The 24830-nt window shown below is 44.7% G+C and overlaps 1 protein-coding gene across 1 annotated transcript in view; it reads right to left on the bottom strand.

The window, feature by feature from the left end:
- The window catches only part of LOC126560096 (uncharacterized), a 428080-nt gene extending 404251 nt beyond the window's left edge, over window positions 1–23829 (bottom strand). The window contains exons 1-3 of the mRNA XM_050216258.1: window positions 23755–23829; window positions 2742–4258; window positions 2567–2660 (exon numbers count right to left, since the gene is read on the bottom strand). Coding sequence (XP_050072215.1) covers window positions 2567–2660; window positions 2742–4258; window positions 23755–23829 — 1686 coding nt within the window. The remainder of the gene's footprint in view (window positions 1–2566; window positions 2661–2741; window positions 4259–23754) is intronic.
- Window positions 23830–24830: the final 1001 nt, after the last annotated feature.

Below are 24830 nucleotides of genomic sequence, written 5' to 3'. Positions count from 1 at the left end.
CGAAACTCCACTGCAGCCTGAGCACGGTCAGCCAGAGCCGCTTATCGTCGTTGACATAATGGGCAACCGCGAGCAGGCAAGTTGGGAATGAACACAGTGGGTTTTGTCTTTTTTTTTCTTCTTCGTCTTAGCTACCTCTCTAATCACACACAGAGCCATAACCTGTCCATTACACCCGTATCTTGCACCGTTTTCCCTTTTCCCCAGCCAGATTTCGACTCTAATCATACACACAACACACACTCGACAGCTTGACTTCATCTTTCTTTCCACTTCAACAAAATCATCCAGCTCCGGACAAGTTCACCGAGTCCGACAATCCGACCCAATCCGGATTGGTTGGTTGTAAAAAAAAAACCGAACACAACAATCCAACAGGGAAGCGCTTCGCGCCGAACTGCCGCTAATTGACAGTGCAAATTGACAACAACTCGCGCACACACACACACACAGTTTGAGGCAAAAGCTCACAAACGGAATGGGGGTGTGGGAGATGAGGAGGGGGGGGAGGGTAAACACCTAACCAGAGGAGGGCAGCAGTGAGGCTCATCTTTCGTCCATCAACCCCCTTGTTGCTGCTGTTGGATGCTGATCACGCATAAAGTAGCTAAGCTGGTATATGGGATGGGTGCGCTAATGATCGGAAGCTCAACTGGGTAAGCGGACGTGAAAGATGTGAAAATTTACAGGTCTACCTAACCTTTCTACTACCCATATATGCTTCACTAAAAATCACACAGAGCTGTAACACTATTTGTTGATCTACCTGATCTATCTTAAAGCCTGGCAGCAACCGAGGATAAACGATTTAATTGGTGGAAATGTATTTTTTATATTTTTTGTGGTAGAATTATTACATAAGTTACCAAAAACCAAGTACAGGGTTTTTAGCCACATAATCACTCAGTACAATTTTTCAACTGGACCGTGAGATAGTGCAAGCTTCTTGTGGAAGTTTGCTCTCATATGGTGGAATCTTGAAATTAATCTAGGGGAAAAATCAGTTCGCTGTAATACTCAAATTAAGATCAGAAGATCCAAAACAGGCTTTTGTAATAATTAGTTATTTATTTGACATTACATTCCCCTAAGTGATTCTATAATTTCACTGCAGGGATCGCAACCACGTAATCACACTCCATCCACATGGCTCTTTCGAAGGTTGTCCTATGCAACAACATTCTATCCGATTAGTTACAACGTCATCTGAGCAGCTCACCTGTACTTCAAGGAAACAGGAAAACCATTAGTAGCAAACACAAACAGAAAACAACCACCAAGAAGTTCGACGCAATGTGATGTGCTTCTTGCTAATGAGTTATAAAAATAACTTACTGATCTTAAGTGTTTTTGTTTGCAGCGTTTTTTCTTTGGTTCCACTGTTACGTAGGTTGTGGGCCACAAGTCCAACCCACGTAAATCATCGATCCAAAGTAGTAGCGCAAAAAAAACAGGTATTATTGGTCAATAAGGAGAAGGAAAAAAAAGCTATTGATTTGACCCCAAAATAAACTATTTCTGCACCGTCAGTTTGCGCTACGTAATGACTCATGAAATTTGAAATCAAAGGATTTTTTTTGTTGCTAATGCAATTATATTTAGACAAATCGTGTCTCACAAAAAAAAAGCTAAATAAATGACAAGTCACGGTGAAGCTAGCCAAGGTTGTAAATCTGATATGCGCTATTTACAGCGCACGACAGGAATACAACAAACTGTGTTCAAATAAAATGCAGACATTTTTTGTTTAAAACCCTGCGCTTACATGGAACTAGAAGTGGTAAGTTTGTACAAGTTTGTCAGTTTTTGTGATTTTCCGGTAGACAGCAAAGCTAACAAATCGCAAGATTAACAGCAAACAACGACCAAAACACGTTATAGCTTTAGGTACTTCAATAATCCAAACTCTAATGAGCCAAACTGTACTCCAGGACAACCAGGAAACCTAACAAACACGCAGCAAAGTTACACAATTGACTGGATGCACAATACAATGGTCAATTGTTTGGCAACTTAAATCAGCATGTGTTCGACCAATATTTGCTTGAAATCAATTTTTGGTTTTATAATTAAATACAAGTTTCCGGATAAGCATCATATGTAGACCAGATTTAACAAAAAAAATCGATCACACTTCTATTTCTTGAAAACCCTGCATTGAATTTGATATTTTACAATTTGAATCGGTTCGCGCACAATAGGACCGTGGATCAAATTCCATCCAGACCGTTCTCAACACATTTTGTAAGTCATTAGATATAGACGACTTCCTCTTCTTCATGGCTTAACGAACTTCTAAGGTCATCGAATGGCTTGGCTTACTAGACTTGTTTGATACCACGTAGTTGGAAAGTCAGTCCTCATTATGGAGCGACGGTTCGGATGGGATTTAAAGCCCGGTCGTGCCGTTTGGAGATAGGCGCCGCTGTCGCCTACTCCACCGGGCCACTCCAGTCCCAGACGTTATTATCTCTTGTACGTTTACTACGACAAGAAAATGACACCGAACAACCTAGACTAAAGAACTCTTGACAACTTGAATCGGTATGTCAGTATGTCTACTTACGATGAACGATTGCCACTGATTGAGCAGATACTGGTGGCATGCCTTGCACGCCTGCACCATTCCTTTTGGATCTTTCGGACGTGATCGTGCCGGCCTGCAAAGGATAAGAAAAGAACGAACCTTAAACCCCACATTCTTCATCCCAATAATGCTACTAAAAACGCTGTTCCCTTACCTAGCGTGCGTTTCGTCGAATATCGGAAAGTACGGCTTTTCCTGGTCCTTCACATCCTTCGGTTTGACGGTTGCAATCTCCATCAAACTACCCCGCCTATGCTCATCACCGCACACATAACACACCTCCGTCATCGAATTCTTGTCCGGCATGGACAGATCGAGAATATCCGTCCCAGTACTACCGGTGCTCCCATTACTATTGCTTCCACTGCCACGCAAACTGTTCTCATCCGTCAGCCCGAGCGACAGTAAGCCTCCTACCGAGGACGCACCACCTCCACCACCACCACCAACACTCCCTGTGGCCGAGTTCCGAAGATCGAGTGCGCCCTCCTCTTCCAACCTTAGATGATGCGTCTGTTGTTGTTGCTGCTGCTGCTGCAGTTGCTGCTGTGTCGAATGTGAGGAGGCAGAGGACGACGACAGTGGACCAGCCGCACCAGCGAGGTGCTGATGGTTTCGGTGATGCTCCGTACCCGCACTGTTGTAGTTCACCATTTTAAGCTTGTGATGCGCAAAGGACGACATCTTCCGTCCATCGTAGCGCAGGTTTGCACCGGCCGGCGACGGTACGGGCGACGGATTGTCGTGCGTGGCCGGGCGCGGTGTGGTTGACTTTTCGTTCCGGCTTGACGGACGCGAGTTCGGTGCCGTCGGTTGCGTTTGGACGGTGTTGGGGATCGCGTTCGTTCCAGCACCCGCTTGCTGGCTTGCGAGATGATTTTCGAGGAAACGTTTCGCGGGATGGTACGGTGGTGCAGTGGTAGTGTTGGAGCCTCCACCCTCGCCTTTCGAATGTGGTGATTCGTTCCGCTGTGGGGTCACCCCTCGAAGGGGACTTTCGTTGCGTGGTGCCGTTGTTAGAGGGTAAGGAACCGATGAGGCTCCTGGTGGTGGCTGTGACTGGGAGGAACGTGAACTTTCCGATACTACTCGACCTCCGCCGGTCGGTTGCGGTGGAGCTCCACCACCAGCGTACCCACCACCCGGTTGGGGAGGACCACCACCTAGATGGTCCGCGCTTAATCCCAGCACCTGTGCGGCATACTCGCCCTGGCTGTTCATCTCAGCACCGATGTAATTTTTATCATCCGTGCGCTTTAACCAGTACAACCGTTGGGAGAGTGGTTTGCCCTCGCGCTCATGGTAGTCCCACTGCTGGGCGAAGGTTGTGAAGCACAGATAGCACGACCTCACACCCACCTTCGCCGGTGTCCAGGCCGGTACGCCGGCGGGCGGTGTGTGCGATTCTAGCAACGGAAAATGGGGCTCGTTCGGATTGTCCGGGTTCTGGCGCACCCGCAGATAGTACTTGTCCTGCGCGCCTAGGGCACCGCACACGTAGCAAACGTTGGCCGGCTCGTCCATGGAAACGACCGAAGGCGAACGAGAACCGACCCCGGGATGATGCGGATGGTAGGCGGCAGCCGAGACGGGTGTACTGTGCTGGGACACTACCGGCAACAGATGGGCGGGGTGCGATGGTGCCGATTGCCCATGCTGCAGATGCTGTTGCTGATGAGGGTGATACGGATGACCGGAGGAGTTTGGAAGTGGCTGGTGCTGTGGTGGCAGTTGTTGCTGGTGCTGTTGCTGTTGCTGTTGCTGGTGGTGTTGATGGTGCGGCGGTGGTGGCGGGGGCTCCGGTTGCGCTAGGGAGCCCCCACGTAATTCGTTTTTAATGTATGCCTTTGCTTTTTCCATACTAATCTGTGAAGAGAAACGAGAGAAAAAAAGGTGGTTTTAATAATAATGTAAAAGTTTTGCTTAAATATTTTAACAAGAAATATAATCTGAAACCGTTTTCCCAATAGCTTAACTTTGGAGGCCTTATTCTTCAAACCAGATGCCCAGAGTGAAGGACTTGGACACCTTCGATCTTGCGCCAAGGAAGATCAGATTAGGCGGAAGAATGTTTGGAGGATATATTATATAGTTCTATTTAGATCCTGACATACATACAGTACTGGCAGCCAACTAGTCACCCTTAGATAACTACTCTAATCTTCTTCTTATTCTTCTTGTTGGCCTGCTCAGGATTGAGCACGTCGCGTCGACATGGCGAGGTCGCCTTAATCTGATTCGAAATGCGTTGGCTCCCTTTCGTTGCAATGGTACTTGGGGTGGGCTTGCAAGGCCTCTCCTCGAAACCCCTGTCTCGTCGGAGGGCATACGCATCCTTGCTTAATGTCCTTTCGGATGCCAGGACAGAAGGGACAACCAGCCTCACCTAACATGGAGGACAGACGCTAGTGTTCGCCCGTTCAATTTAGCCATATGGGAAGATGGGTTTCCCCGTGTACCCAAAATCAGACATTTGGAGAGAGTGTGATGTCCTTCAGGAGTAGTCGGATCCATACCCAAACCAGTGCATTATTTTTTCTAAATACTACTGTGCCGGAAAAATAAAGTGACTGCGTTTTTTTCTTCAATGGGTTGTTTATTGAGCCAAATGAAGGTCATCACCTTCGAAGTAATCCCCTTTTTATGCAATGAACCTCTTCCTTATCTTCTCCCACTCCTCGAAGCAGGTGGAAAACGCGGATGAAGAAGGTGTCCTTTAGTTCCTTCTTTTATCTCCTCGATAGTGTCAAAACGGTGTCTCCGAAGCGGCCGTTATAGCTTTTTGAACAGCTAGAAGTCGGCTGGTGCCAAATCTGAAGAATACGGCAGTTGCGGAACAATAATGGTAGTTGTTGCGAAAAACTCCCTCAAAATGGGGGCCGTATGAGAGTGCGCATTATCGTGGTGCAAAAACCAGATGTTGTTTTTCTACAAATCCGGCCGCTTTCGCCGGGTGGAGGGTCCGTAACCGCCGCATTACGCTTAGATAGTACTCTTTGTTCACCGTTTGGCCCTTCGGCAGAAATTCCTTGTGAAACACTCCACGGTAATCAAATATCAAAGCAATGTTTCCGCAGCGTTTATTTCATTGAGCATACAAAATTTGACATATGCGCGCTGCTCCACAAACTTGTGCATGGTCAATATGGACAAAAACACTCCGAAAACGAATTGTCACTCCTAGTCGGGTTAATGTTGTGACTTGAAACGAGGCAGAACTGTCAAAAACAAATGTATATTTGTGTTTTATGCCCTTCCAGGATATGGCTCCGTGAAAGGCTTAGGCAAGATCGAGAGCAAGTTGTTCAGAAAGATTTTTAGGCTCTTGTGTGTGGAAGAATGATTAATGAGCCACTTGACCACATCATTAAAGTCTTAAGAACAGCACAGATTCAGAGTGTGTTAAACATCACAAGAGAGATGTTGTGGAAGGATTGATGAAAAATACAAATTATCTGACAATATCGCTAAATAGAGATCTCAATGTGTCGCAGAATCGTAAGAAGAAGCATTTGCGGCGATCAGCCACTCTCTCATCAAGGGCCAAAGATTGTCCAACATGGTACGAAATTTATGGTAAACAAAACATTGCCAGCTGAAAACACACAAAACTGGAGCAAATTACATCACCATTATGGGTGAGCACGAGGGACATGTATGATGACATCCATGTGCACGGAGAAACTAACCTCAACGCAACCAAGAATCTGGAATGAACATGACATGCAAAAATCGTACGATTCAGGAAGATCTCGTCTCGTATTCTCATGTCCGGTCGTCACCATTACACACTCTTTCAGTGTTTACCACCGTTTACTGTTCTGCCGCGAAATGGAGGACACACTCCAAAGCCCGCGCCAACAATGGTCAAGGGTCGCTTCGGAAAGGTTATCACAAGAGGACAGTGGCTACATTTGACCATGGGAGTTGATCCGTGCGGCATTCGCTCTCTCCCTATCATCTTCACAACGAGCTCAAAAGGTTTGACCCCACACGCCAAAGCATACAAACACACTTATGCGCGTGTGTAGTTGCCGGGAAAAATGGAAGCCGCCCGAAAAAAGGTTATCAGCGTTCGACGCGCGCCATTGCCATCGTTTTTAATCTACTACACACCGCCGGGGGGAGAAAAGTCAGAGCGCACGGCGGATGATGATCATGCCGGTGTATGTCTCAAACTACCACCTACACAATTTGAACAGATAAACGCACACACGCACATGCCTAGTGACCTATGATCATGTTGCTACTGAAACATCCCACGAAAACGGGATTGCGTATCAACATTTGCAGGGGTTTTCAGATCATCAAAGTGGAACATTTTTCTGCAAAAAAAAAAGTTAACATAAATTTTCAAACAATGCCTCACAACGTTTAAAGATTTTTTAAATTGTTCGATTGTTTAACCCTCAAAAAGGGTGAAAAGAATTGCCACGAGCAACACAAAAACCCTGCCGATTACACCCGCACGAACGAGACGTGAGCAAATCACGCAGCAATATCACCCAGAAACGGATGCTACATGCTAGCACTCTATCTCTCGTGTTGGTGCTAAAAAAAAATCTCTCTTCCCCTCCCTCGACATCCTAGTCGATCGTGATGAATCCGTGCGAAGCGAAAAGTTTATAACGAGATTCCGCGACGCGAACTAGAGCCACGCCGCGAACTTGCTGTGCTAATGAACTGTGAGGTCATTCGGTAGTCTGCATGTGTGCGTTTGTTTGTCTGTTTGTTTGTTTATTTGTTTGTTTGTTTTGCAACGTTTGCTTTTTGTCCCTGCGCCGTTGGCTGTTTGGGGCAGCACCGTTTTGGGTCCGTTTTGTTTGTTTTTGTTGTGTCTGGTGGGATGAGGAGAAAAATACCTTTTTTTTGCGTCGCTTTCTCGTCAAACTGAAACTACCTCCCCTTCTCCCCGTTTCATAACTTTTTTCACCACAAAACATATGATTAGTTTTACCGATGTTCAAGAACTGCTTAAAACATAAGAAGAAAAAAATAGCATAAAAGATCGAACACATTTCACAAGCAAATAAAATTTGATCAAGTTAAACTTAATCTCAGTTTTCAATTAAATATTTTGCTAACACGAGAAATGAATAAAGAAAAAGGGGGAAAATCCCATTCCATCCCTCACACACGAATCTTAACTGTTAACAGATAGCAACACAACAAAAAAAAAACACTTCTGTGCCAATATAGTGCAGTGCCAAAAGATCGTATAAGGTATGAGTTATTTGTGTACACCGTGCGAATGAATGTATGAATGAAATTGCAGATTGCACAGCACACTGCAAGTGCCAGATAGCAGCCGTACAGCTGTAAGTGAAATGAGTTGCAACGCGATGAGTTGCATGATGTGAAGAATTTCGCTACTTCGACATAAGCGCCCCCTCTTCAAGAGAATGTTTTAAATAGGAGCCAAGTGCTTCTTGAACGAAAGACAGGACAGAGCGAAATTGTTTACAGTCGACAAGCTATCTGAATCGATTAATCTGTTTCGTTTCAATGTTTTGCATGCTACAGGTTTAGTTACTTGTTACTCAATCATTTTGATTTCCATTCTCTTTGCATTAGAAAATGATGCCTGAGGAGAAGTTCAAGAAGTTTCTTTTTTGTCTATTTAGCGAAGCAATCAAATTAGCATTCTTTTCTTGATTTATTTATAGAGGCTATGAACATAATGTATAACCACAAAGTTCATCTAGTTCTTCTGTCAAATAACAATAAGTAACCTTGGCAAGTGGCGTAAATGACACATTAAATTCTAGTGGGAAACCCCTGCCCAAAAACAGATTTACTTTTGTGAACCGCCAACTGGATCATATTACCGATGGCACAATGCAAATATTGGAACTAAACAACAAACATTGCTTGCATGCATGCTTTAAATGGAAAAATTGCGATAAACAATTTCTTTCCATCATGTTTGTCCTTCGTAGGATTTCTTCAAAGAGAAAAATAAAACCATCAACTCCCGAAACACGCCTGCTTTCCCTCCAATTGCCCATGGAAAACAACCAATCCAACATCGGACGGATTGGAGTTTATTATGTAGAGCAATTCCGTTTTCTCCCTAAGGCGACACCGATGGAATATTGCTTGGCAACGACAATTCTTGTAGGCCTCGATCATAAGCCTTTATTTCATACACACCTACGCAATCGGTTGTCGCAATCTTTATGAAATATTATAATAAAGCTTTCTCTTGTCGACGGACACACACACACGAACTTCACGTCGTCGTAGATCTTGAGAAAAAATCTGTTTCATCTCCAATATTTTGCCCGGGTCAAGTTTGGGTAACCTCAACACATATTCCACATAAAGAATCTGAGAGATTTTTATATTGTAGACTTACTTGATAACCAAAAGGTCCTTGAAATTTTACTAAAAGTGATGAAATAAAATTTTCAAACTTCTTTATGATGGTAACCGAGCATGCCAGGGATAAGGCAAAAAACAATGTCGATTCTTCAAAAATACAGCCAATTTTTCAAGTAAACCTTGGAAAAACCTCGAAGAATGCATTCCTCCCTTAAATTGCAACCATTTGTTACAATTCTGTCCGTCTAGCTCTCCTACAATAGCAGGATCTCGTCCTTCTTTTATTGCCACCAAAAACCATAAACATGGACACGTTCGATGAAGTACGGAACGATGGTTTTGAACGAATGCCCTTGCGAGAACAGTCCGGTAAAGCAGCAAACATGTTCCAGCCTTCAGGCGAAACACGAACCAATTTGAATTACATCTAGCTACAAAATGGGAAGGAAAAGAAAATTATGTCTTTAGCTGCTTAAAAGAGGTCGTTCCCATTTCAATATAGAAGGTCCAGGAAATGATAAATGTACGCTTCATATTAATCCTTTAAATAGATCCATGAAATTCTTCAAGATAAAAACTGTACATTTAGTCAAAAATGAGGTATAATATCAGGAAACATACTCTTTTTTTAAAGACCTTTTTTGGACAAAAAGAGCTGTTAATAATTGTAGGCAGAAGCAACGATCTATACGGAAATAGAGCTGGTAGAAACAAGCATTTGGAACCAGACAAGATATGAGCATAACATGACGAAGAAATGATAATTGTTGCCAGTGATTCATGGCGCATAATGTTAACCCTTTGCACTCGAGGTCTTTTTCGCTTGCTCGAATCAGCAACTCGAGACGATTTCGGTCAAAATAGGGCTACATATTACAGGTACTTTTAACGCATTTATAAGCACGCTTGTCATACAAGTAATAAAAATTTATTATACTAGTTTATTCATCTAGATAAAGAAGACAACAAACATTGATAATTATTGCATTCTGTCATTAGTTTTGGTGTGATATTTTATTTTAAAACAATAGCCACGGTGCATCCTAGGCTTGTCTGCACACGTGTCACAATAATATGTAACTTCCTGCCTTCTTCCAGGCGTGCTACGGTCAGAGAAAAACTTTGCAGTCCCTATTTGTCCGTTGTCCTTTTAGTACTACGTGCAGCTTTCTGCTGGTGATATGAGCCTCTCAGTTGTTCGACGAGTGACTTTAAGAATCGCAGGTGGCTGAGCGACTCTTCCACACTTTTTGGTCTTTTCTTGTTTACTAAAATTTGACTAAAAGATATGAATTTACCAGAGAAATTTCCATCCCCCAGAAGAAAAACTTACGCCATCATCTGAGGGAGTTCACACTTGAAATCGGAAGGGCGCTGGATCGGCGCCGCTCGTGTGCAAAGGGTTAATAGTGAGAGATATCAAGGTAACGTTCATTGCCACGTCTTACGCTCAAACTACAGATCTTTGCACTCTTTATCCCTGTTTGTTGAATTTCTTACACCAGCACTGCTGCCGAGAGCATTATGTGGGAAGATAATTCTTTACTTCCTGCTCATCACCTCATGCTTGTCGATATTACAGGGTTTGCCAAGCCTATTCGGCATCGTCAAACTATTTTCGGGCATCGTAAATGCTTATTCTGACGTAGTAAGCTCTCAATTGGGCATCTTAATGGATCAAACACAACGGAGCCACCGATTTGACAGCTTGAACATCAAAACAATTCAGAGTCGGTCCAATTCAATATTTTGCAACGACGAATTTCAACCCAAACGATGCCCAAACGAGAGCTTACGACGACAGAATAAGCATTTAAGTTGCCCGATAATAGTTTGACGATGCCGAATCGGCTTGGTAAACACTGTATTGTTTCAATTCGCTCTCTTTCCTTTTCCTTCCATCGGTAATTACGTTTAGGCTCATTTAGGATAATTAGTTTCCATTGGGGCGGACGGCACGGCCGGACCCAGCCTCAACTCCTATCCGGACCCCGGTTCTTTGTAGTGAGTCATTATATTATTTCATTTGAACAACATTCTCTTAAAATTTTACTGACCTATTTTATGGCATAGATGAATCTAATCCAACCAAGAGGAAACAATAACCTTTAAATTTAAAATGAAAGCCTTTGCTCAAAATTTTACGATTCTGAGTTCGACAATGCCATGTTATCGTCTAAAGATTCCTCAGTTAAATCCACTTTTTTCGCGACACGCACAGGCATTCAGACTAGTCGCCAAAGTGTCTATGCCTTTGCTTTCAATTTTACATTTCCTTACAATCTGCGTGTACTATACTTTCACATATTTTATGTTGACGTCGGCAAATCGAAAGTATGTTGTGAGGTCATGTACTACAGTAGGGTAGGTCCTCTCCTCTGCCGAGAACTTGTGCGAACACAACAGAGAGCGCAATGTAATGGTTCATCACACTTATCCTTACCCCATTTCAACAACCCTTAAAACTGGAGCCTTTCAACACATCGAGGAGCTTCACTAAGGCAGGAGAAAAAAAAGATGCATAATTGGATGAGTAAACGAGCTACACAATGTCAAATACTACTACGCAACGATCGCTAGGAGAACCACTCCAAACGTGTGTCCCTGTAGCGATGGAGATTTTCAACCATTTTCTCACCCAACGCTCGCGCTGGGGGGAGATAACTTCCAGCGCCTCCACCATCCCATCAGAAAAGGCTTTTATGTCAGTTTCCTTTTTGCGTGAGCTGCTATTGCTCGACACACAATAACAAACCAGCGGAAACTTGGGCGATGGATAAATTGAGTTACGGGAAAAAGTTTGCTTGTTTTACACCAGCAGACCAGCTCCTGGCCATAGAGCAAGAAGAACGGGTCGAAGATCTACATCGGGCATGGGGTGAGGAGAAAAGCTACAAACAATTCCGCCCTTGTGCCGGAGAATATCAAACAATGTAATATGGAAATGGTTACGCTTTTTTCTTTGTGTTTCCTTAGCTTCCGAAGTCCGATTCATGCAGACCGCCCCCAGGGAGAGTTCGTGGTGGGAAAACAACGGTCACAATAAGAAAAAAAAAGGTTTCCATTTGCCTTGAAAATGGCTTTTACAGCGCAATTGTGCTGTTTTTAGATGTTCAATAAGCTGGAATTGTGCGTTGGTGTTTTGTGAATGGTGGCGCCAGAGCTTTGTCTATTGTAAATCAATCTGCAGACCGTAAGGATCATTTTGGATAATAGTCAGATCATTACAAATTGCGTAGAGCTGCCTTTTCAGCTTATCTTACTAAAGTCAATTTACAGTCCTTTTCTATGGAGAAACGGTCCGAATGGAAATCGATATCCGGTCCCGCAGTGTGCAAGACCGGTGGCGTCATTTCCAAAGTCACCAAAGAACGTCTTAGAGAAATCGACAGAACTCTTTTCAAAACAACATTCTCGAAGTCTAGAAATTCCTGAGACATTGGACACATTTCTGAGTACTACAACTGCTTCATTGCGGTGTAGTGAAGCTCCCTAAGGAATAATATTTTCTTAAATATAATTCGTCTTAGAGTCCTGACACTCTAAATTTGGTTTGTCCTGAGGAGTTCAGTTACTTTATTATTACTTCCAGTAACGTTATTCATGTTACACGCATTCAGCAAGATCACCGACCCGCATACATCGGGGGGTTTTTTTTTTTTGAGCTAGTTAGGCCCAATATAACTGTAGCTGTTTTTTGTGCACCCTTTACGATTGTTTTTTCCCTTGACTTTGCAAGTTCTAGGGAGCGTAAAAAAATAAATGTCCACTATTCATTTCATGTACTGCTGACTCAACTGAAAGCGGACCCAAACGGCTTCTCGATGGGAGCCGTGGGTCAAAAGCATCCACAAGGTTTGTCAGAAACCGAGAAGCAAACTCTGTGTAGAATTTCAACAGTACTTTGCAACTACAACTACAACAACCAAATGTCCAGCACGAGTAAGCAAAAAAAATTGAAGAAGCTCAAAGACCCCCCCCCCCCCCCCAAACCCCACATCAAAGTCGTCAACAACATAACAGAGCCAGGGCGTTACGAAATGCAAAACGAAGAAGCCAAAAGCGATTAGCGTAAAAGCGCAAGCACCACACACGCAGTAACATGATAAGCGGACCAACATGCACATACGTCCATACTCACACATGCCATGGCTGGCCTGCATTCTCCCTTCCTTCGTCGACAAGAGGGTGCGCAAAACAGGGACAAAAACGAAGGGAAGCGAATGAAACACCAAACTCCCCATCGTACAAATACCGGCATAAGGGGGTACGGAGGGGGGGGGGGGGGGGGGGGAGTGTGGAGTACATAAATTGGAAGCGTGGAAACGATTTTAACCCCATGTCTCTTCTTTCTGGCCTCAAGCACAACCGGTGGAGTCTAGGCATAACGCCTATAATACCCAATTGTGAAGGGGTAGCGCCCCCGAAAGGGACACACCACGAACAAACGGAGTCAGCGCGAGTTCTCTCTGTCTCTTTCGTACCCGCTACCAAAATGCTCAGTTCACGCGGCTCAGCGTTATGAGGCTCATATTGAAGCCCTTTTCTCAAGCATAAATCGCGTCACGCCAAACGGAGAAAGAGAAAATGACTGCGAAAGAGAGTGAGAGAGCAGAAGAAGAGTTGATGCATAAGATTGGCAACCCCCAGCGAAGGCTCACTGACCCGTAGAATGAGTGAGGTTAGGAAAACGGGAGGTTCGCCCGATAAAACTGGATATGGACGAGGAGCAGATCCACCAGTACGTCTTCCGAGGTAAGAAAGTTCTTTCGGTTGCATTTGCTCTGCAAAAAGCTTGCAAGAGGAAGTCATCATCACCCGGCACTCAACGTGAATCCACGGAGTCGAAGAGCCGGCAGTTGAAGTGTGTGGACATCGCGCTTTAAAGAGAGCTCTTTAATAGATGAGGAAACACCTCGTGAACTGATGGTAGTAGCAGTTGGTTGTAATTGCCATTGGTTCCGGCTCTGTGGTCATCCCGATTTAGCTCCACTTTATTAAAGTGTACAGTGTGTCTGCAAATGCGAACTAAACGTTAAATTTATTCTTCGCCTCCCTTCCTCCTCTGAGGCAATAATTCGCGCCGGGTCACACACAGGATGAAAAGCATCACTCATCTCGAACCGGAGAAGCATCTAGACTCTAGAACACAACGCCCAACGAGGAGGAAAACTGGAGATGGTGGAAGGCATAATAAAACGGGAGGAAATTGTTTGCAAATTTATTGGAACACATTTGCGAAATGTGAACATGGAAGGAGGAAGGCAACATTGGTGGGAGAATGCAAAATGATTTGTTGCATACATTCAGCACACCACACACGGTAGTAACCGCGAAGGTTGGAATCAGTTTGTGAAGCAAGCTAACCGGCTTCAAGAAATTGTTTTTCGCGTTAGCAGTCACGTTCTAAGCGAATTAATGACTAAATGCGTGCGAAACGATTAGACGCGCTCCATTAGCTTACACGAGACAGTACCATTGTGGTGTGCTGCCGGGAGGAGGTTTTTTGATAAATTGTTCGACCCGTACTCTGGAGAGAAACCTATCTCCTTATGGTAAATAGGAAAGACGACGCACACATAACAAAGATCCCGTCGGTCCCGATCAATGATCGATACACTTTTCTTACAAACCCCCCGCTTACCGCGGAAAGCAAACATTCACTACACCTCTGGGCATCGTCGAGAGCGATACACAATGGCGCCGATTCTTCTGTCTGCACACATACTTTCACCCCACCACTTTTGGCGCTTTTCTCACCCCCAGCACCGAACATTGTGTGTTCAATCATCAATATTTACCTGTCCTCAATTCGTGCATATTTGCACAGCGGTTGGACACGCATACATTTTCAAGAGTAACAACACACACGCACACATCACTACTCTTTAGCTGAAATGTTATATGTAGTTTGTGGGACAACTGATGCCAAGGGCTGAAGGGTACACATGTACATCGATTGGAAGACAATATTTTAGAAATGGTTGGAACAAACTACGGCAAGAGGGTTGGCTTTCAAATATGGTTGGTGCCTTGACCAGGATACCATGTACACTTATACGCTTTTATTATGATAATTCTTAAAAAGTTGACTAGAGGATAATGCGGTCCAGTGGAAAAAAAATACCTGAGCGCCGATCTTTACACAGCAGAACTGGAGTTCAAATCCCATCCGGACCGTCCCCCTCGTAGTGAGGACCGACTATCGGGCTACGTGGTATCGGCAAGTCTAGTAAGAAATTCGATGGATGGCGTGACATAGTAGGTCGTAGGATAACAGATCTTTCTCAAATCTTTCTCTGGTTTATGAACCTCAAGTTCAGTGACGATTCTATTATAAAAAGTTAACTAGTGTAGTGACCAGGAACTATCTGCTATACCCTCTTGTTACTATTATTCTTAACAATAGTACTAGAAGATAATCAGACACTGGAAAAAAAAACTATTGGTGCCGTGACCAGGATAACATTTTATTCTCAAAGAGGCATCTTGCTTACTGATGTTTATAAGAAAATGTTTTATAAGAAGTTTAACTGTTTGAATTGTTGGTGCCGTGACCAGGATACACTTTTTCTCTTCAAGCGGAAATGAGGTAGAGGACTTCTGCTATCTTGGGACGGTCGACACTTTGGATAAGGATGTCATCGGCGAAATCCGGAGACGCATTGTTCAGGGGAATCGTGCCTGCTGCGGCCTTCACCGTCTGCTCAGATCCTTCGAGACCGCACGAAATGTGAGATACATCGCACACTGATTCGCCCGGTGGTCCTATATGGCCACAAGGCTTGGACCATCCGAGAGGAGGATTCAATCGCTCTTGGCGTGTTTGAGCGTCGCGTGTATTCGAGGAGACATGTTAGGAGAATGAACCACGTGCTGGCTGAACTATACGGAGAACCGGACATCCTGACGTTGGCGAAGCCCGGTAGGATACGATGGCTGGGGCATGTTTTGAGGATGCCGGACTCATGCCCCGCCAAGAAGGTATTCATTGGCTGGATCAGGTAAAGGCTGATATCCGATACCTGTCGGATATCGGATACCAACATGGTTGGGAAGCTGCAGCCAGGGATTGAGTTTTCTGGAGATCTATTGTTGATCGGGCCATGTCACAATGACGTGCTCTTTAAAAGAGCAGGCCAACATGATGACGATAGATTGAACACGAAAACATATTGATTCTACGTTATTAAAAGGTTAGAAAATAAGCAAAAATACAGAAGCAAAAACCGATAATCGATAACAAAAATTTTCCCGACAGAAAAACCACATACTCTCGGCCACCTGCTTCAGTTCTTTTCTTTCAGTGATCTTTTCTTAATATCGTTCTTTTTTATTGCACAATGTTATGCTAACCAAAAAAGCATGGGACGATGAATCGATAGGAATCCGAAAAGGCAGATTGATTAATTTCTCACCCAAAAAAAGCAGTTATACCCCCTATCTCTAAGGAAGATCGGTAAAGGAGAAAAAATTCTCCCAAAAACAACGAACCCGCCCAAAAGGAAGAAAGTCCATAAAAAAAAGAAGCGATCATGATGTTCCACCAGGAAGAGCTCATTTTACGATCAAATCCGCACTTCACATGCTCTTTCTCTGTGATCATCCCGCAACCATGCTCCGCGGCGGTCAGTCGGTGGGTATAATATATTGACGTCCACAGAATTAGTTTTAGTTCTTTGCTCGATTCGCTTCATCACATAGAACCCAATCATCCCAAGCCACCTCTCACTGGTGGCTAGCAACGTGACGACCCAAACCATCATTCGAATTTCAAGATCAACCCGAACTCGAGCGCGTCGGCCTCAGCTTCTTTTTTTTACAACACCATCTGATCATAAAAGGGTCGATTACAGCGGAGCAATAGTAAAAAGCGCGCACCGATTCTCGGACCTCTCTTGCTACCACTTTCATAGCAAAAGGGATTCTCGATGCCAACCTTTACAAGACCCTTATTTGTGGCTCAGCGGGGCACCGGGATCGAGAGAGTTGTAAAATGGGCATTCACCCATCGCAAGAGAGTGTTGGCAACTTGATGTTCGCACACCACAATCGGACACGTTTCTCGTTCTGGATCAGGAAAAAAGTGTTTAGACTATCCCGACGAGTTGTGGGGGGGCAGCAGAAGAGAGGTTGTTCATCCCACTATTCCTACTCGTCTGCGACTAATGATCTTCATCCATTCCAACCATATACTCCACCAACTCTATAGACTTCAAGACGAACACACGAATGAAACGAATAAAAGAGTGAAGATCGATTTCAATCCGGCTCATGGCTCAACCCCACCCATATCGATCCACAGAGGCCAACGGAGGATGTTTGATGAAGATGAATAATCGGCGCTTAGCTGATACGTGCGGCGGTTTGTATGGGGTGTGTGTGTGTGTGCCTGAAACGGGCAGTTTTGCTTCACATCTATCGCGTGCCTCTTCCTAGCAATCATCTCACGTTGCCCGCATTTAGCAGGCAGTTGCGCCAGAAACGGTAACAAAACCGCGCCACTTGCGCGGCCAGGGGCTGCAGCAGAATCGGTTTATTAATAAGCATTAAATACTGCTTCATTCCTTCAAAGTTGGTAAGACGGGATGCGCTCTGAGAACAATAGACCAGACAACGGATGGGGTCAAGAGTGAGAGTGAGAGGGATACATCTACAGCTTACGATATTACTCCAACTATCAAGCGGAAATCTCACCTTTCCCAGCCTCTCCCTTTATTGCATTATTCATCAGTGTTTTCATCCCGAGCATCAACCAGGGTTGTTGGTGACAATCGTCCCCCCAACGGGATAATCTTGCACAAACCCATCCACCCACTCATGTACGTTGTGCATCACTTAGTATTGAGCAGGCCCACTCACGCCCCCTCTGAGATGTACCTGAGATCCCTCAATAAATCAACCACAGACGTCATAAAGCGCCAAAGTGCAAGGAACACGAGACCCCGACCAGGGCCCCTATTTCGCAAGATGGCGCAGTACCATCAGGCCAGAGGGAAAAACGAGTAACATTCTACGACGCATTCTACCGCAGGCCTTCCGGAGATTCCGGAGGAGGGCTGAAAAGCTTCAAGAAACGATTCCAAACGAAGCGAAAACATTCTGCTGTTAGTTGCGGCACCCACACGGCACCCGGCGCGCGAAAGATGCCTGGGTTGTGGCCCCTTTCGCCAGGTCGACGGCGGCAGCAGCATCATCATGCTCTGTGTTAGCCTCAAGGAATCCGAAAGGCTCCGCGTGCCCTTTGTTGCCTACGATACGGATTCTTCATTAAAAAGAAAGGGAGCCCCCGCCCGTGCGTGGGCTTCATAAAGCACATTCAAACACACACACACACACCAAATACGAAACAGCTTTTCTTCTATTGTACCCCGAAGTGAAAAACGTTCGAAGCAAACGTTTGTTAGCAGAAGTACAAATGATTAAATTGTTTTTTTTTCGATACAAATGAAAGCTCTTCTTTGGGGCATTTTTCAAGAAGTTACAGCTCATATTTTATGCAACGTGAAAGTTGCAAAAGGGGATGCTTTAAAGACTTTATATTTCAACAATGGCTCTTGTGGAAAAGTATATAACGTTTCTACTGTATGCGTTTATTGTAGAGCTATTTTGAAGATTGGTTTTGCAATTATCAACATAAATGAAACTGTCGCTAGATTTTTATGGCGATTTTCATAACACTAATACGAATTAAAAAGCTAAGAATTCTGAATATCGCAAGATGTAATTGAAGTGACAGTTCAGCCCTTAGACTTCATCAGAAATCATATATACATTTTTTTATTTCGAAATGACGACCAGGTATTCCTTTAAATCTAATCTTATATCTAGCTTCAAAACTCGTTCAACTTATATCCTATTTGAATTGTAGCCATTTCCTTCTCCCTCAATTCAAGTGGACCTATTCCCGGATGAGCTCGGTTGAGGATGTTGTTGCTGCCAGGTATGGTTCAGATGCCAGGTATGGCTGCCAGGTATGGTTCAAACTAGCTCCCAAGAAAACTCAAGAAATGGACTGAAATTCATAAAGGACTTCCGTACATCAACTCGAGCATTGAGATCTTCTTCTTTTTCTTATTCTTTGCTTAACGACCTTCTAAAGGACTTGCCGACTATTTTAAGGCTTGCTGATATCACGTAGTTGGTTAGTAAGACCTCACTACGGGGAGACGGTCCGGATGGGATTTGAACCCCTGTCCTGCCGATTTGAAGACCGGCCCCGCTGTCGCCTATACCACCGGGCCGCCAGCATTGAGGTCTGTCGTTTGTTTCGATTACGAAAAATAATTTGTTTTGATTACTTTTGAGCTTCTTCAGCAAGGTCACCTTATGTTAACGATGCTCACGAAATGCAAACTAATAAGTTTGAAGAAATGATGCCTCTACAAAGTTTACATCACCTCGAAATGTATTTTATGTAGTTAAAGAGCGTAACACGCACTTAAGTTTCAGTCCATTACTTCTTCTATTCAGCGTGAAATAGATTGGTTTTGATGTAAGGATGAAAACGAGCGAAAATTTTACACAAATCTCTTTGGAAGAATAATTTGGAAGCCTAAAAAATCATGGATTTTCTAACCAAGTCAGTTTGAGCATGATTTCTAAGGGATTCATTGTGCCATTAAGAAGTACATTCGTTCAGCAGTCTTCTTCTCCGTCCTCTTGTCTAAACATCCTACAATGCCGCTCCTCACTACGTGGAAGTGGTGTCTCGGAACGCCCCCAGAAATCTTTTGGGTAAATAATTAGGACATCCAAAAGATCCTGAATTTTCTAACCAAGTCAATTCGACCTTGATAGCTAAGGGATTCACTGGGTCAAAAAGTTGTACCAACGTCAAGCAGTCTTCTACTTCTTCTTCATGACAAAAACAATTGAAATTCTATTGACAAAATCGATATAAATCCGCCAACTAACCATCCATCCTTACTATTTCCTGACCATCCTTACTATTTCCGATTTGCTGATACCACGTAGTTGGATTTTCACGGAGGGACGGATCCGGATGGGATATGAACTACGGTCCTGCCGATTGAAAACTGGCGTCGATATCGCATGTACCACCGGGCCACCGGAGAAAAACAACCTTAGTAGCGGTTATTAAGGCAATTTGTCAATGGGGTAATTGGATAATCGCTCCTTACTACGTGGAAATTGTCCGGATGGGATTTGAACGCTGGTCCTGCCGAGTTTAGACACATGTCGCCCCTACGCCTAAGTATAATTTGGAAGAACAAAGATTTTCATTATTCCAAAACCTTCTACTGAAGCAAGTTATTCGCCGTCAGACAAAGATATCCGTCTGGAATTTTCGGTACAATATGTATCGACATAATTTTACACCAATTTTTTACACGTGTCATTACCATGCCATAGGTACAAATGCTACCTAAACCTATCTCCTATCTAGCCTATTCTGTGCTGTGCATCTGAAACGAGAGAGGTGCGCAATAATGACTCATTACTCTTACAATATTACAACATTTCCCTCGCAGTTGTAATAATACCCTTCGAGGCTCATACTCTCCATTACAAACATCCCTTTCATGTTCGTTTGTGTTCGTTTCAAGAAGGATAACACAGCAAAACATTCCTTTCCCAGCAATGCCTTCGCAGCTACCGAAAAGGTGGCGGCGAAAAGCAGCAAACCCGTTGTTTAAAATCACTATCGCACACTTTAAACAATGTGCCCAACATTTTCCAAACCGTGGTGGTGGCGGCAATGTACCCTTCAACCTTTTCATGTTTGTGACTTCTGGAAGGTACAATGTGCATGCATCGCATCTCTCCACCACCACCCACTTATCAACAACGAATGCCGTGATATTCATCGACGGCACAAGTGATGAGGTGTGCTGTAATAGCTGTGTGCACTTTTCAATATTGATTGCAACTTCGGCAGCTCAATCACCCGCTTCCTCTTTTTATCGTTCTCACCCGAATAATAGGCAAGGTGCTTTGGTAGTGTAAACTGTACAAATCCTAGCACTTTAAGTAGAAATTTCCATCGAAAACAGACACACTTTGTACATGACGAACGGTTTTAAATTTACTGTAAAGTACTGTAATCCTCTCCTCCTAGGCCCAACTTCAATCTGAGAAGCAGACACGTGAAGCATAAGTTAAGTGCGGAAAAGATCTTGAATTAATCGCTCCGCTTTGAATGGTTAATGTATTTTCGACTATTTTCACAACACGACCTATTTGTGCATGTGTATGGATCTACTTTCGTGACAGAGCTCGTGTTTTTGATGGTATAGACACAATTTGCCACGTGGTCGAGGTTCTGGAGGTTTTGCAATGGAAAGGACGATTGCTTCTTCTAGCCCGCCGTGCAATCTCTGGCTAAATTTACATCACACGAGTTTTTAGCATGTGAGGTACGATACGGCAGCTGTAAGCTGCACGTGCCCAGTCAATCATTGATAGCAACGAAGTCTCTGCATCAGTAAATCTGCTATCTTGTCTACGTTTGTATAGATAGGTGTAGTCTAACTGGTGGCTTAGTTGTTGCAATCTATTACGCTCTCTTTCTTCTTCTTTTGACTTTAAAATCTCGAAAAGATTTAGAACTTTCTCTTTGTTAAAAAGCCTGAGCACTACCGTCCATTTGATGGCTTCTTTTTCTTCTTGGCTTAACATCCTTTTATTTCTAGGCCACGCCAGTCATCTCCAACGACTTATATTTGCTGATATACCACGTAGTTGGATAGCCAAGTCGTCACTACGAGGGAATGGTCCGGATGAGATTTGAACTCCAGACCTGCCGTGTGGCTTACGAAAATTTTTGATACCTACGTGGTGAGATCATCAGTCCTCATTAATCCTTAACGTGTAGTGGACCGGCACAGCTATCGCCTCAAAAGCCTGAGCTGAGGTCATTCTTCTGATATGTTTGGTCTTGTCCCGCCAGGACCGGATATCGAATCTTGTCCAAAATGACTCTTCGTACACAAGGACTGACTATCCAGCTACGACTAAAACGAAGTCAAAGAAAATCAATAGTGGCAAATCAAGATCTCGCGAGGTCCTAGTGCCAAAGAAGTAAAAGAAGAACTGTCCAGATGGGATTCGATACTCGCTTCAACCATCTTGAAAGACGCAGCAATCATCTTAACCAACTATTTACTCCATATAATATTGTTTTTAGGGCCATGGCCTGCTACGTAGTGGTGTGTCCAAACTATCTTTAACAAGTCTCCCAGATTCTCTGCCCTTTGCTTCAAGGGATCAGATCCGGAAGGGATTTCGGTGTTGGAGATTTATTCTCGTTTTTCCTAAAATTTGAAAGGAATTTTAAAGCAAAAATATGTCAAAAAGTTTTGAGGAAGATATTAACTGATAGAATGCTTGTGTGTGCGTATGTAAATCCTCTCGCCCTTTGGTGCACACGCCGTGCCACCGATTATGACTAACGAACATAAACAAAGTGGCAAAACAATCCGCTCATCGATCCATGGGAACCGAATGTTTTTGGAGGCATCATCATCAACGGGCACGGATTATTGGAGCCCACCATCCCACCTTCCACCACGCAAAAAAGATTTCCCAATGCTTACTTTGTTGCTATCCTAACGCTGTAGAGTGCGGCCGTTTTCAAAAAGGTAGCGTCGTCGTCTGCGTCAAAGCGGTGTACGCCACCACACACCACGGGGTTGGCGCGCTCGCACGACGAAAGGCGCTCGGCGGTTCCGGGTTTTGTGAAGGAAATGGTTTAGCACTTCCTGCTCCCCCGGGCGTGTGTTGATGGGGTTTTGCTGCTGGAGAGCTAATGCCGCTGCTACTATTTTGCTGCTACTGTGTGAGTATGTTCGCTGTGCCCCCTATGACAGGCGAGGGGGTGGTTGCTGCTTGTTGGCTGCTGTGTTGTGTGCGAATCAGCGGTTCACCTTAATCATACACACTCACATACCCACCCACGGGGATACACAAAGAGGCCGTTCTCCTCTACCCCCCAGACATACACACTCTCATTCACATATACACACTCACGCACACTCAATACGCCCGGGCACTAAGCCGCCGCCGACGAGACGCAAAGGGATTTGGTAAATTGGATGACTTTTGCACTGCTGCCGCACACACTACCACACACGCTGCGCGGCTGATGACGGGAATGATAATGCTGCTGCTGTTGGTGGCGCTGCTGCTGCTGCTGACGATGACGACGATGCGGACGGTCGCACAACATTCTTATCAATCATCACATTCGCAACCGCCATCATTATCGTGGCATACATACATTTTCACGCACAGAGGCACACACATGCACATGCACACTTTGGGAAAACCAAAAACGCAAAAGCAAAAAACACAGTTTTCCTTTCCTTTTCCCTGAATTCCCTTCCCGTGGCCACTACCGTAGGGCCCAGGTCGATCGCACAAATACACGTACGTACACACGGCTCGGTACGCACACTCGCGCACAATCAGGCGGGGATCCGCGATCGCGTAAACAATGCTCCGCTCTTAGCACGATCCGCGGCGTATCCGCGCGAATCAGTATGGTACACACCACACGGAAACACACACACACACCCGGGGCACATACAAATAACACTACTACTACACACACACACGTGATACTGCGCGAATGGGGGAACACACTGCGGAATTTTCGCTTCCTTTTTTCTCACCGCTTTTCTTCTTCTTTCACTTTTGCTTCGATTTCTTTTCTCTCACCACTACTACGGCGACACCTTATTTCCGCTTTTCCGCACTATGTTGCGTGTAGAGAGCACGGAACTAAAACACTGCCGCCCAAAAAATGGTCGCGCACACACAAGAAATCAATTCTACCACTATCACGACACTAGCAGCTTGCTGCTGCTGCTGCTGTGTACGTAGTCGTTGTTGTTGCTACGGCTACGGGCGCTGCTGCTACGATTATTGCACACCAGCATCACCATCATCGCCATCGTTAGCCCGACAGCAGACAAAGATTGTGCGGCGTCACTACGACCGACGGTACGGAACAACTGCGGCAAACGGCAATTTCGGCTGCTGCTTCCACTGCTACTGATACTACATAAACACGCGCTACACACACTCTATGCTTTCCTACCCGGAGCGGCACACGGTAAAATAGAACGGCGATCGATGGATGCTGCCAGCAACCGAGGAAGGGCAGCAAAAGCACATGTAAACAAATACCACCCCTTGGATGTGTGGTGCGCGGTTGTAGAGAAGAAGGTGTGCCTCACACTAAATTACACTGCACTAGACACACATACAGAGAGCAAGAGAGCCACACACGGCTACCCAGCCTGTGTAGAGACACGCCTGTGCCCTCCTTTTTTCAGGCTGCTCCAGAGCACAGTTTCCTTCCGGCAGGATGTGTGCGTCGTCGTCGTCGGCGCCCACGGTGTGTGCCCGTGGAGTTGCTCCAAGTGCGACGTAGTATATCACTCTTCGTATCACTCTCTTGGCTTCTGATCTTGTTTGCCTGCTTTGAACCAAATAGTAACGACGGCAGGGACAGAAGAAGAAAAGGAAGAAACAAACACTCTCACACGCACGCCTTCTCTGTCAGGTGGTGCGCGCTAACCGAAAAACATCAATCAAACAAACAATTCGACCGAGCCGCCGACAGCACTATCTGCAAAATATATGGTAAAAACGGTGTTAAATACGCACAATTGTTGGCTAGGCATTTAGCTGTCCGCGCAGAAGTTCATTTGAGACAGTGGGTTGGACCATCCGACCCCAACTCCCCCCCCCCCCCCCTTTCCTATTTTCGAAGAATCGAAAAACAATTGTGGTTCGATTGTAAGGATTTATCCGTCTTCGTTCTGGGGAAGCTGATACTAAGCGGTGTTCAACTAAGTGGTTTTCGCAATCACATATGGATGGGTTGGCTGCTTGTATGTTCTTATAGCCGTGCAAGTAATTCAAGTGCTACCAGCTGGAAATAGAGAGC

This window comes from Anopheles maculipalpis, chromosome 2RL (assembly GCF_943734695.1).
Source record: "Anopheles maculipalpis chromosome 2RL, idAnoMacuDA_375_x, whole genome shotgun sequence".
In the NCBI taxonomy this organism is placed as follows: Eukaryota; Metazoa; Arthropoda; class Insecta; order Diptera; family Culicidae; genus Anopheles; species Anopheles maculipalpis.
Note: the sequence above shows the minus strand (reverse complement) of the source record. Positions and strands in the feature narration are given on the sequence as shown.